This window comes from Suhomyces tanzawaensis, assembly GCF_001661415.1.
Source record: "Suhomyces tanzawaensis NRRL Y-17324 unplaced genomic scaffold CANTAscaffold_6, whole genome shotgun sequence".
NCBI classification, from domain to species: Eukaryota; Fungi; Ascomycota; class Pichiomycetes; order Serinales; family Debaryomycetaceae; genus Suhomyces; species Suhomyces tanzawaensis.
The window spans coordinates 1,130,881-1,143,767 of record NW_017963641.1 but is presented as its reverse complement, the minus strand read 5'-3'; the positions used below and the strand labels follow the sequence as shown (position 1 = coordinate 1,143,767).

General features: G+C 49.2%; 6 protein-coding genes across 6 annotated transcripts; 2 read left to right on the top strand and 4 right to left on the bottom strand.

Annotated features, from left to right (window-relative positions):
* Positions 1–492: 492 nt before the first annotated feature.
* Positions 493–2,016, top strand: CANTADRAFT_54234 (cytochrome b2, mitochondrial precursor; the record flags this gene model as incomplete). Its single annotated transcript, XM_020210299.1, has 1 exon — positions 493–2,016. One exon carries the CDS (start codon positions 493–495, stop codon positions 2,014–2,016), a length of 1,524 nt encoding a protein of 507 aa, XP_020063308.1.
* Positions 2,017–2,157: 141 nt separating this feature from the next.
* On the bottom strand, positions 2,158–4,448 carry GSY1 (glycogen (starch) synthase). The gene has a single exon (XM_020207990.1). The coding sequence runs from the start codon at positions 4,370–4,372 to the stop codon at positions 2,255–2,257; it is 2,118 nt and encodes a 705-aa protein (XP_020063307.1). The 5' UTR covers positions 4,373–4,448; the 3' UTR covers positions 2,158–2,254.
* Positions 4,449–4,499: 51 nt separating this feature from the next.
* CANTADRAFT_298870 (uncharacterized protein) lies at positions 4,500–5,082 on the bottom strand. The gene has a single exon (XM_020208317.1). It carries the CDS (start codon positions 4,894–4,896, stop codon positions 4,603–4,605), a length of 294 nt encoding a protein of 97 aa, XP_020063306.1. The 5' UTR covers positions 4,897–5,082; the 3' UTR covers positions 4,500–4,602.
* A 1,800-nt stretch (positions 5,083–6,882) lies between these two features.
* PWP2 (snoRNA-binding rRNA-processing protein) lies at positions 6,883–9,549 on the bottom strand (the record flags this gene model as incomplete). Its single annotated transcript, XM_020211149.1, has 1 exon — positions 6,883–9,549. One exon carries the CDS (start codon positions 9,547–9,549, stop codon positions 6,883–6,885), a length of 2,667 nt encoding a protein of 888 aa, XP_020063305.1.
* A 167-nt stretch (positions 9,550–9,716) lies between these two features.
* On the top strand, positions 9,717–10,025 carry CANTADRAFT_32772 (uncharacterized protein; the record flags this gene model as incomplete). The annotated part of the gene is made up of 1 exon (XM_020208476.1): positions 9,717–10,025. A coding segment is annotated over one exon (309 nt), but the record flags the coding sequence as incomplete, so codon positions are not given.
* Positions 10,026–10,424: 399 nt separating this feature from the next.
* On the bottom strand, positions 10,425–11,356 carry CANTADRAFT_54200 (uncharacterized protein; the record flags this gene model as incomplete). Its single annotated transcript, XM_020210297.1, has 2 exons — positions 10,425–10,592; positions 10,655–11,356. The coding sequence occupies 2 exons, from the start codon at positions 11,354–11,356 to the stop codon at positions 10,425–10,427; spliced, it is 870 nt and encodes a 289-aa protein (XP_020063303.1).
* Positions 11,357–12,887: the final 1,531 nt, after the last annotated feature.

Genomic DNA, 12,887 nt, shown 5'->3' with positions numbered 1-12,887 from the left:
GCGCCAACGGTTCCGATCCTTCGTTCCAGGGGGCATGTCTGGCGAGTTTCTGAGGCTGGGGGGCGGCAGCCAGCTCCCCAGGCTAGGCCCCGACGTAAATGTGTGTTTTGTGTTCGTCGTTTACGCCATGCACCACTGCGTTCATCACCAGGGCCTCTGGCAGATATATTGTCGCAGCATGTCGTAAATTGAAAAATGACCGTGTCGCACCGGCTCGGAGCATCCTGCAGGCGCTGGCTGCGGGCTGACATAGCACGTCACCTGATTCGCTCCGGGGTTGCTGCATACTCCCACCCGTCAAGACGCACTGGCTGCCACCTGCGCTTCATCCACCACCACTGCTCCTCCGTCGCCGTAACCATGTTCAGACTAGCCAGAGCAGCTTTCGGCAAACGTGCGCGTGCCACGCCCAAATCCGCCTCCTCTTCCATTGGCCCCAAAACGCTTGCTGTCAGGCCACCATTCCGAGCACACCTCGCATTGCTTGGCTCAATGGCTGCATTGGCAGCTGCAACTGCTCTAACAGCAGACTCCATCGCTCTAGACACAAACAAGCACGGAGTGTCCGTGGCAGAGCTCCAGAAGCACACGTCGCTCGAAAACGGCGTCTGGGTCGCCATCAACGGCGAGGTCTACGACCTCACCGAGTTCTTACTGAGACACCCAGGCGGTGCCAAGATCATTTTGAAGTACGCAGGCAAGAACGCATCCACCATCTTCAATAAGTTCCACCCAAAGGACGTGTTTGAACAATTCTTGACCCCCGAGCAGCACCTCGGACCGTTGCTTGGCGAGTTGCAACCGGCCCAAGATATCACCGAGGGCGAGGAGGACGAAGCCAGGCTCGTGCGCATCGAAAAGAAACCAGCTCTTGCCAAGATCTTCAACGCCTCGGACTTTGAGCATATCTGCAAGCAGATCATCCCTCCCAATGCCTGGGCGTACTACTCGAGTGCTGCAGACGATGAGATCTCGCTTCGCGAGAACCACTATGCGTACCAGCGAGTATTCTTCAATCCCCGGGTGTTGCGAAACGTAACCGAGATCGACCTCACCACCACCATGTTGGGGGTGAGGGTTGATGCTCCCTTCTACTGCTCTGCCGCTGCCTTGGCGAAATTGGGCCAGCCAGAGGGCGAATTGTCCATCGCCAGAGGCTGCGGGTCGGAGAACATCATCCAAATGATCTCCAACAATGCCTCCTATACGTTTGACGAAATTGTCGATGCCGCGAAGCCAGACCAGCCCCAATGGTTCCAATTGTATGTCAGTGAGAACCGGGACTTGAACTACAAGGCCATTGAAAAGTGCAACAAGCGTGGGATCAAGGGTATCTTTGTGACCGTGGACGCTGCTCTGTTCGGGAAAAGAGAAAAGGACATGAGGTTCCACCTTCTCGAAGATGACGATGATGATGGCGACGCTGGAGATAACTTGAGTGAAAGTGGCAAAATTTTGTCTGCCAAAGATCCAGGGTTGACCTGGGAAGACATCAAAAAATTTAAGAAAGCCACCGATCTTCCTATCGTGTTGAAGGGAATACAAACAGTCGACGATGTGTTGATGGCAATCGACCACGAAGTAAAAGGAGTCGTTCTTTCCAACCATGGAGGTAGGCAACTCGATTTCTCAAGGGCACCATTGGAAGTATTGGCTGATGTCAGTAAGGTATTGAAGGAGAAGAAACTAGAAGACAAACTAGAAATATACCTCGATGGGGGTGTTAGACGTGGAACGGACATCTTGAAGGCCTTATGTTTGGGTGCAAAAGGTGTTGGTTTGGGAAGGCCTTTTCTCTATGCCAACTCTGCTTATGGACAGGAAGGGGTGGAAAAGTTGATTCAGTTACTCAAACTGGAATTAAGCGTGGACATGAAGCTTTTGGGAGTCTCCAAGATTGACGAATTGGGTCCGGAATATTTGGATATTAGGAACCTTCACGCTAGACATCTTGTTGCTGATCTGATGTACAACTCAGCATATGACCCATTACGCCCACCGGAATTTAGAAAATAGAATAGCTTACTAGATCCAAATAGATAAACGTTAAAGGAAGTATCTGTAGTTTTAGTGACTCTCAAATGTCGCAACCACATATGTTAAGTCGAGCGATAGAATATCAATTAATTTCTACGAGTGCAATGCTAAAACTCTAGATCATGTTTGTATTTTAAATGTATTTAGTAAAGGTAACAAAGAATGGAGAATTGGAGACCGGCACACGAAAATTATCAATTAAAACGAATGTGAAGCATTAAGCAGTTTGTTCAGATGGAGGTGCAGAAGTACCTCTCAAAGTCAATGGATATGGAGCCTCTTCATCGTCAAGACGTCCGTCATCATCGTCTTCATCTTCACCTTCGCCCAATTTGAAACCAATGTAGTCTTCAGTATTCAAGGATTGTTGAGCTTCTTGTAAGGAACCCAAGTCTCCTGGGGTCATAAGTCCAATCTTACCTCTTGGGGATCCTGGGACAGAAAGTGGTCTAGTAAGCTTCAAGTTCAGCTGGTTGTTGAATGGGTTAGCACCATTCTTGAACTTGTCAGGATAAGCACGCTTCAAGGATAATTGACGGGCCTTGATGTACTCCAAACCCATTCTCTTCCAGTCCAACAAGTCGGATAATCTTTCGGTTCTGTTTCTTTGGTTGATTCTTTGACGTCTAGTCTTCTCAGCAAAATCGTACATGTAATTGGTTAATTGATCAATAGATTCATCAACAGATTTCATTCTACGGTCAACAATGTAGATACCATAGTCGGAAGTATTTTCAATCAAATCTTCCATGTAACAACCGAAACCGGACAAGTTAGTAGTAATAGATGGAACACCCATGACCGTACATTCAGCAGGAGTGTATCCCCATGGTTCGTAGTAAGATGGGAAGACACCCAAGTGACAACCACGAACGAATTCTTCGTAATCTAAGGACAAGATAGGGTTGTTTGCATTCAAGAATTCTGGGTGGAAAACAATCTTAACCCTGTCTTCAGGCTTGTTGAATAATTCAACACGTCTGATTTGGTTCAAAATTGGGTCGGTGGAGTCGTCAGCCATGTTGTGAGTAACAATTGGTGGTAAAGTGTCTCTCTTAAGAGCAAAGATTCTTCTCTTGAGCAAGACTCTGTCTGCTGGTTTGATCAATTCATCAATAGTTGGAACCTCGGTGTTCTTTTGATGCTGGTGGTCGCTATTTGGGAAACGAGCACAGTGTTCGAACAAACGTTCACCAACCTTCTTTTGAACTTCTTCAATGGTGCTTTCCAATTGTTTGATGACAGCTTGACCCTTCAAGGTCTCGACGGTGTAAGAATGGGTCTTTCCAGGCATAATAATGAATGCAACAACAGTCATCTTGGAGCCAGCCTGCTTAAGACGGTGGTTAAGTCTAGCAAGGGCCTCGATAAAGAAATCGCAACCCTTGTTTCTGAATTCGTATCTTCCAGCGATGAAGAAGTACAAGGTGTTATCTAAGTCGAAATCGTAGTTTCCGTAGAAGTGACCTTTAACAAACTCGTTGATCTTTTCTTTCTTCATTGCGTGCAAGTTTTGGAATTCGTGGACTGCTTGGAACTTGACCACGTTCAAACCGTTTGGCAAGACACCATCTGGCTTACGTTTAAGCAAGTGTTCCGACTCGTATGCAGTGATGTGAGAGACAGTAGTGAAGACGTCTGCCGAATGAGTGGCGGATCTTTCAATACAGTAACGGTGGTAGATACCTCTCTTACCGGCTTCAGCATCCACATCAAAGTTGGACAAGTTGTTGTAGAAATCGGTGGAGCCTGCGCAGAGGTAACGGCCCAACAAGGTAGCGTGGGTGGTGAAGATGGTGGTGACATCGATGCGTCTCTTTCTGCAGAGAGGCAAGGCGACACCGGCCAACCACTCGTGGAAGTGGGCGATGACAGCACGGTCGCGGTCGTGGTAGACCAACTCACCAAGGAACCAGGCCACCAAGTAACCCAACAAGATGGCGTCGTTGGACTCTTGGTCGTGGTCAGGGGTGGGGATGCCCGCGATGTTCCACAAGTCGGCCTTCCACTCGTTCAAGTTGTGGGCGGCGGAGTGGATGTCGAAGAGAAGCACACGGGGAGCACCCTCGATCAACCAGCGGCCGTAGAGCCAGGTGATGCCACGCTCCGACATCGAGTCCAACGCGAGCTTGATCAAGGGGTCCTTGACCGGGAGTTCTTCCACCTCGATCTGGGCCGAGGCGTGGTTGAGGGGTCCAATGAGGGTGTATCTCTCGCGATACTCGGCCACCGTGATGGGGGCCTTGGATTTAAGCACCGAGTAGATGCCGCCGACCTTGTGGGCGACTTCGGTGGCCACTTCGAAAAGAAGGTGGTTTTTGATATCTCTGGTCATGGCAGGGAAGGAGGGTGGAGATGGTGGCACGGGACGCACGGCAATTGGACAGCAGGCGCGAAGACTAGGATGACCCTGAACAGCGGCAATTTCCAGCAGAACCGCTTCTTATATACCACCAATTATTGTTGTAAAACCCCCGGATTTGGCGCCCGGATGTGGTCAGGTGGTGCAGTCACCCCTGGAGAAGTGGGGAGAGGGTCACATGATGGTGGCCAGAGGGTTTCACGTCAGTGATTGGATGACAGCCAGTGGTGCGTGGGGGACGAGAGGGTGGGGGCTGGAGTAGACGTTTTCAGTGGTGGATGGTGGGCGACTGGCGTGGTGGAGGCCACCACGGGCCTGGTAGGCTGTGGAGGGACTGCTCTTGGTGGCCAACAATTTGCGCGGGGGAGTGCGTCGGGAGGGTCGCAGCCAGCGATGCACTCCGGCGATGTACGAGATTGGTTTCTCCGCGGGGGAGGAGCCGCGGTGGGGCATTTGTGGGAACCACCGGGGGGTGGGGGGTCACTGGCAGAAGCCATTGGTGGGAGCTAGCTAGTGCCGCCTGATGGGAGCTAGTTACTACTACTGGTGCTGCTGGTAGCAGTCACTGATGGGAGCTAGTTAGTGCTACTGGTGCTGGTGCTGGGCTACTGTGCTACTGGTGCAATTCTGGCTGGCTGACGTCCGCCCACTGACTCGTAGTCTCGCCGTACCCCGAATGCGGGGGGTCCCACATTCTCTGCGTCGCAAATTGGCCGGCGGACATTGTGTCTCTCCGGAGGGGACGCATCTACACTCACGTGAGACCATCACACCACACAGATCTATCGGGTGCAGGTTCGGGTAGTTCATGGGCCGGCCAGGTCGGAGCCGCCTGTAGGACAAACTTACAAGTGGAATTTTGATATCTGTTAATTTATTTTAATCACTGGTCGGTGTGTGCTTCGCTGTGGTCCTTGTAGGGAATAATTATTCTTTGGAAGATCATAAAGGTTCGGCAATTGGTGTCGATTTCTGTTTAGAAATATACCTGAAATTTCAGATTGTAAGCTTCTGTTTCTGCTAGTCTCCAAGTCATAGAGTGACGTAATGTACAATATTGTTATAAGAACTGAATTAGAGGATGGCATAACTATGACAGACTTATACTTCCGCCAGACCAAGACTTGGGGACTGAAGATATCCGCAGAAAGCGCCTCCGAAACTTTCGAATTCTGCTAGAACGGTGTAAGTTTTGAAGCTTGGCTTGAAGGTTCTGAGACTCTCGATTCTCGATATTCACTGGCCCGTTGGGGTCACTCTGGCAGTTCTCGCTGGATGGGTGGACTTTGCCATATTTCTCTCAGGGATTCCATTCCAATGACTTTCTACGATTACATTCGCCAGAACTCAACAAGGACTCTCCGCGACTCCCCATCTTTACACTCCCCAACTTCCAAACTCTCACAACTCGCCTTCGGCTTGTCGGACTCGGAGATTAATACAAAAATAGCTAACCTCACAATTGAAGTAGTACATCACTATTTTGAGAAAGAAGTAGTCATTCTTATTTTCAGCCCTTTCCAAGAATTTTAAATCTAGTCACTCTATGCGATCAATGGAGTTGATCCAGTACTTGAAGTGTGCCGTGAATTTTTAACCAATTGTTGGATCAATCTAGCTTGCTGAAGAGATTGTTCCACCGGTTGAGGGGCTAATTGCTGGACAATTGTAGCAACACCCTAGCTGCTCATTTGCGAAGGCACACGTTCGTTCTGCAATTGAAGGGGGTGTTGTTTTCATTCAGGAGTCAACTAAATTTGGTACAAAATGTTTGGCTTTCCTTGTAATGATAAATATACCAGAACCGATTTCCTAACTAAAATGTAAACTGCTTCTCTTTGGAGAAATGCATAGCTTGTTGTAGAATTTAAAAACTATCTCACGTATATATTTTTGGTACAAATGTTACCTACATGTGTAGAGAATATCTACTCAGAGAAAGAGAAATGGGGCTCTAATTATGAAATCATGACCAATAAAGCAAATTCATTTAGTAATAAATCTTATTTGGGATTAGACAGGTACATAACTATGCTTTTTTCTTGATAAACTATCGGAGAGATGATCCAGTTTCACGAATCATCCAATGCATGTTCTTTCGGCCTCATGGGAATCCCATACGACTGTAGACCTAAATTTCGATTGTTCGAATGGACAAAACCAAGCCAGGCGCACCATACAAGAAATAAAGTGGAGTCTTATTGATAGCGTTAAATTATAATCTATGAGCTCGATCCAAAGAAGGAGAAGTTAAAGGTCACCGAACTGGACGCAGCTGGTCATGCGAAGAAGCAAAGCTAAACAATTGGAGACTTAAAAAGTGGGTAAATCCGTGTGTTTCGAGTCTATGGGACTTCTTGGGGTAGACTTCTTAACACAAACATCCCAAGTTCAGTCATTACCTCTATCTAACGTGGAGTCAAAAATGACGAGTTTTTTTTATTATAGCCAAACATAGCCATAGGCTGCTTCAGAAATCCTCTCTAAAACGGAGCCTGGTTCTTCTTGGGGGCAATCCACTCGCCCTCATCGGAGTCGTCCGCATCGAGGTCCTCATCTTCATCCTCATCCACTTCCTCTTCGTCTTCCTCTTCCCCCTCCTCGGCCTCCACGCCCTCTAAGTACCGCAAAACGTGTCCGTTCCTGCGCCCCACGCTCACCACGTCCTTTCCTACCCGGCTCAAAAACCTCTGGATTAACTTGAGACATCCGAATTCTTGCTTGTGGTCGCTAATGTAGCGGCCGTGGGCGGCCAACAAACGGCGCACCCACACCAAGTGGTACTCCATGTGGGCGCTGTCATCTCTGACTAAGCTTTCGCCAATGTACAGAAGAAGTCTCTGCACATACACCTGCGGGAGTGACGTGCATACCAACTGCACGTCACCCAACGGCACTGCCTCGTAGACTTTCTGGACCAACCATCTCTCATTCAACCGGAACGCCATCACCAATGCCGTCAAGTATTCCTGCTCGCGCAACACCTCCACGGTAGCAGCAGGCGTAATGTCAACGTCCAAGTCGAACGGATCGAATACCACGTCTTGGGCGATCGAGAAGATCAACAATCCCTCCGACACCGTGGCGGCTGCAAATGCTGCCAGGGTGGGCGAAAATTCCACGGCGGTGACTCCTACCGCTGCGCGTACACTGCGTACCAGCGGGTCGCCCCGCTGGGACCCTGGGAGGGCCAGGTCCTCGCGGTCCTCGCGGTCCAGGTTCTCACCGTCGCGGTCCACTGCGTCGATGGAGGTTCCTGCTGATGTGATCTTGCTGCTGTTCAACATCTGCTGAGTTCCGTCCAACGTGAGGTTCTGCGACACTGTGAACCGCTTGACCAACACCTCGTTGGCCACGTCGTACATGCAGATGGTGTTGTTGTTGCCTGCTGCCACCAACGCCGTACCGTCGCGGGAGTACGACACGGTGGTGAAGTGCTTGGAGCGCGCAGCGTTGGAGGACGCAAAACGGTCCTCTAAGTATCTCCCTGCACGGATGTCCTTGCGTCCGTCAATGAGATGCAACTGACGAGCGTCCTCGACATCGTAAATGGCCACATGTCCGTCCAAGGTGCTGACAGCCAACTCCTTGGAGTCTGGCCTCATGGCCAAGCTCAACACGTCACTGGTCACCTCGATGGGCTCCACCGTCTGGGTGCGTCCGAAAATGTTCCACACCCTGACCGTACTGTCCCATGACGCCGACGCCAACACCGAATTTTCGCTGCCGAACGCCAAGCACGACACTGGCCCTTCGTGTCCAGTCAAGCTGTCCAACAACTGGGCAGTTTGCACCGACCACACGTAGATCTCGAACGAATCTTGCGAGCCTGCCACCACTACTTCACCACTGGGGTCCACCGCCAAAGTGTTGAACTGGAGCCGTTTGTCGGCAGTGAACGTTCTGAAGTTACGGAACCGAATCATGTCCCACGCACGTACGGTTCCGTCCATGGAACTGGAGAACAACACCTGGCCTCGTTTGGCAAACTGCACTCCTGTGACGGCTCCCTGGTGCTCGCTGAACGTACACAAGCAGAAGCCGCTGCTGACGTCCCACACCTTGATTTTGCCGTCGTCGGAGGCTGTCACCAACCGCGACCCGTCTGGCGAGTAGCACAATGCGTTGGGCCTGTCAAAGTAGCCCTGCTGTTTCAACACGTACGACTCGGACTGCCACTCGTATACCAACAACTGGCCGAGACGTCCCGATCCGAACGCCAACCACTCACCACTCTCGTTGATGCTGACGGTGTCCACTGCATTCTGGCCCATGCTGAGCTGCTGTATCATGGTGAACTCCGGCAACTCGTAGAGCCGGAACTCTCCGTTGTAGAACCCCACCACCAACATGTTGCTTTTGGCGTGGAAATCGGCACACTTGACCTTGGTGTCGGCATGGAAGAAGTTCTTTGCGGTGATTCTCCAGCTCATGGGACGCTCATCCTCGTCTTCGTCCATCTCTTCGTCCTCGTCCTCGGCTGGCTTGGCTGTGTACTCCCACCTGAATAATGCTCCGTCCTTGCTCAAGGTATATATGATTTCTTGGGTGTCGTTGAAAAATGCTTTGATGACATAGTCCCTGTGTCCTGCCAACGTCATGGCCACGTCCTTCTCGTCGGAGTGCAATGAAAAAATTCTTGAGGTCATATCTTTGGAGGTGGAGATGAAAAATCTCGAGTCTTCCGACCATGTCACGGACGTCACGTCGGCAAAGTGGCCCGCATAGACTCTGTGGCGCACAAATGGTGCAAACTGGCGGTCCTCGCCAACATCGGGGGTCTTCCACACCTGTACGAAGCGGCCACAGGCGATGGCAAAGTACTGGCCATCGGGACTGAAGCTGATGTCCTGAACGGTATCCAGGAAATTGAAATGATGTAAAACGGTACGGGCAACCGCGTTGACTAGGATGGCTCTTCCAGTCTCGTCGACTGTGATCATCAACGTCCCTTGGCGGTTCAATGCAATTCTAACGATGTTTCTTCTATGCTCATAATTGTAGGTGAAGGACCGGTTATTCACCAAGTCGAAGCTGGTGACTCGGTTTCCGACCGGACTGAGAAGCCTAGTGCCTCCCTCGCTGTAGACCAAGTTACCCTGTCTATAAACAGTACCAAGGAGGTTCAGAAGCTTGAAATCGGTCTTCATATCTGATGGTCTGCTATGGGTGATATGCTCGATGAGCCTGAAAAATTTATGGCATCGGTCCTGCAGATGTGACATAGATGTCGCACCTCTGATGTCGCTGATCGCCATCTGCAGGCTCCATCGCTATAGGTTCAACAAGCCATTCATCACCAACAACCACAGCCAGCATGAGTGGTCTTTCCAGTAGAGTCATGAACATGAAGTTCATGAAGAAGGCCGATGCCGTGGACTCCCAAAACAAGGAGGAGGAACACAAGAAGAAGATCAAAGACATGTCTGAATGGGTGCTGCCCTACCTGAAAACAATGATAGCCAAGATGCAGAACGTCAACAATATCGAGACTGTTGGGTACGGAAGCATCAATGCATTTGACGGTCCTGCTGACGGCGGAGACAGCTTCTACGGAAATGTCCCAAGCGCAAGGAGGACTTGGGGCGCACCAAAGCCCGTGGAGCTTGAGGAATTGAAGGTGAAGGAGGACCCCGATTCCAAGGAGCCCAAGGCGAAAGCAAAGACCAGAAAGGTCAGAAAGCAATCTGCAAAAGACAACGATAATGTGAGTATATTTTGGCCCTTTATTACGGCAGTACTAACTAGAGCAGGATGTTCAGGAGATAAATACTGGGGGTTCATTGGATGAATTGTGGAAATCCTTTTCAGGCAAGTCAGAATCGGCAGAAGCACCAGATGCCTCTGGCGAGAAGGAACAGAAAAAGAGATCGCCAGAACCCGAGTACGTACCGAAGATCCAAAAGAAAAGAAAGAGATTCAACTAAGCTGCTGGTGCAGACAATTGGGAAGTATGAAAGCTCGGTTTGCCAAGCGTCATAGCGATTAAAATACCGTAAAGTTTCAAGATCGTCTGGCCGTAACTCTACTTCTTCTTTTTCCTGTCTGAACCGCTTACTTCCCCATTGGCGATGCCTGCTTTTAGAACGGCCTCTCTGGCTACAGAGTTGATATGCTTGAACCGGTCAGGGCCAAGATGGGTTCCTCCGAACCAACGACTGACCACCACCACCACATTCCACACATCCATCATCTAAACGTTAGTATTTTGTGGAACACTCGTGACTTTAGATCCATTGCCAGAGTTATACGTACTGTAAGCAAGTGTAGGAGTCGTCCTCCTGCTGCAGTCTCGCCGTCATCGTCACAGTCCTGGTATTGCACGCCATTCTGGCCCTTTATTCTCCAACTAGTAATATTATGAGTGGCCCTCACGATTTTCCTATCGGTGGTCAACAAATCTACGTACTGTGTAGCCTCCTCCACCGAGTGTACTTCACGTACAAATGCTATAAATGAAGACCCTCTGTCCACCAAAGGTTCGGATTGGATCCACCCAGCCAATGGATCGACCACTTTCTGCACAGAATTCGTCTGCACCTTCGGTATCTCCTTTGCCACAGCTTGTGGCTCCAGCACCGGTTGCTGGGGCGATGTTGGAGTGGTTTGCTTCTCTTCTATGACCGCATGCTCTCTGACATACCGCTCCAAGAACTCCTCGAGCTCGGAGATCATCTCGAAAATGCACACAAGTCCCGGCTGAAAAATCCTTTCTATCACCTCCTGGACCTGCTGCTCTATGTATCGTTCATCGGGAAACGTCCTTGGGTCTTTGCTTAGAATCTGTAGCACCTCTGGCTTGACTTCGGGGTATGTGCTTGGAAAGTTCATCTGGATTTTCAATGCCTCGTATGGAGGAATAGTAAAACTGTAGACCTGGGGAGCCACACCCTCCACCTGGCCAGGGTATATGGCCTCAATGGCACTGATTTCATCATGGAGTTCCTCCACTGTCATCGCTGATTTCACCGTTCTTTACTGGTTCCGTGCGCACTGAGATATTCATCTGATGTCAGATCAAATTGGTCCACCCTACACGATTCAACGAGTCTTAATGTCGCCAGAAGAGCTCAAAGCAGAAGGCAACAGGGCCTTTGCCAAACAAGAGTATAAGAAGGCTGCCAAAATCTATCGAGATGCCATCAAGTTGGACGCTTCCAACCCCGTTCTTTACTCCAATCGTGCCCAGTGTTTCCTCAAGTTCAACGACTATGAACGAGCAGCTCGTGACTGTGCCAAGGGCCTAGAGCTCAACCCCGAAGGCCCACTTCGAGTCAAGTTGTACTTCCGGAAGGGTATGGCCCACAAATATTTGGGCCAGTTCGATCAAGCACGGGTCTGCTTCGAAGATGCGTTAAAGTTGGACCCCACCAACGCAATGGCTGCTAGCGAGCTCAAGTCAATGGACTCTTCGGATGAGACGTCCAGGAAAAAGGTAAAGATGGAGAGTGCAGGCTTTGATATTCCCATAGTAAAAGTTGACGAGTTGCCTCTCCGATACCAACAAATAATCGATTCATCGAAGTCGGAAAATAATGCAACCCATTCACCTGCCACCCCCGAGAAAAAGGAAGAAACCCCATCCCAGATTGCTTCCAATGGACAAAAGAGACCAATTATTGAGGAAGTGAAAGAAACTCCAGTTATCCCCGTGGAACAGAAACTGACAATGCATTTCTTGGCCCGATTGAAGGGGTTATCGGAATCAGAGAAGTTGAACGCCTATAAGTATGTTTTCGAGTTGAACCCAGACGAGTATCAGTCTATTTTCGGACCTACAGGTATAGATGCGGAGTTTTTGGAATTCTACATCGAAAGTGCCGCGTATGTGTCCTCCAATGCTTCTCCAGAAATTTGGAAGAAAAGAATTTTGAATACTTTACAGACTTTATCTCACTTCAATAGGTTCAGACTCTCCTTGGACTTTTGTGAAAGAACACACATTGACACTATTCTTTCGAATGTTCACAACCTCGATGATTCACATCTATTGGATAGCTACACATCATTGCTTGGCTGATTTCAGGGCAAGTTCTGGATATCCATTGCGTTTCGAACTTCCCTTAAATTTTTTGGTTGCATAAGAAGTTTTTGCCAATTAAGCTATGTACCCTGGAGAGTATTCCTGAGATCATATTGAGTGATCTTCCACCAAAAAGGGCAAAACTAGAATGTACAGTACAGATAAATGTATTGAAAACAATATTACCTCTGACTTTCGTTCTCATGTCTTGCCTTTCACATTACGAAATTACTGAGGTCGCAGACACCCAGGTCTCAACAATATGAATATTGTCAATTGCAGAAAAAATCATGTTTCAGATATGCTATACACCTTCGAAGAAGAAAGCATAGTTTTACTACAAATACCTTCAGGATTACTACAATCCCTGGGAAAAAGTGACCCTAATGAAGGAACGATATTTCTGCTCTCGCTTGTATCAACATCTCCATCATCCTATATTCAACTGGTCTTATAGAAAGAATT

Excerpts from the sequence above, each read along its gene's own strand:
- GSY1 (XM_020207990.1), bottom strand. The coding sequence starts at position 4,372 with ATGACCAGAGATATCAAAAACCACCTTCTTTTCGAAGTGGCCACCGAA.
- CANTADRAFT_298870 (XM_020208317.1), bottom strand. The coding sequence starts at position 4,896 with ATGGCTTCTGCCAGTGACCCCCCACCCCCCGGTGGTTCCCACAAATGC.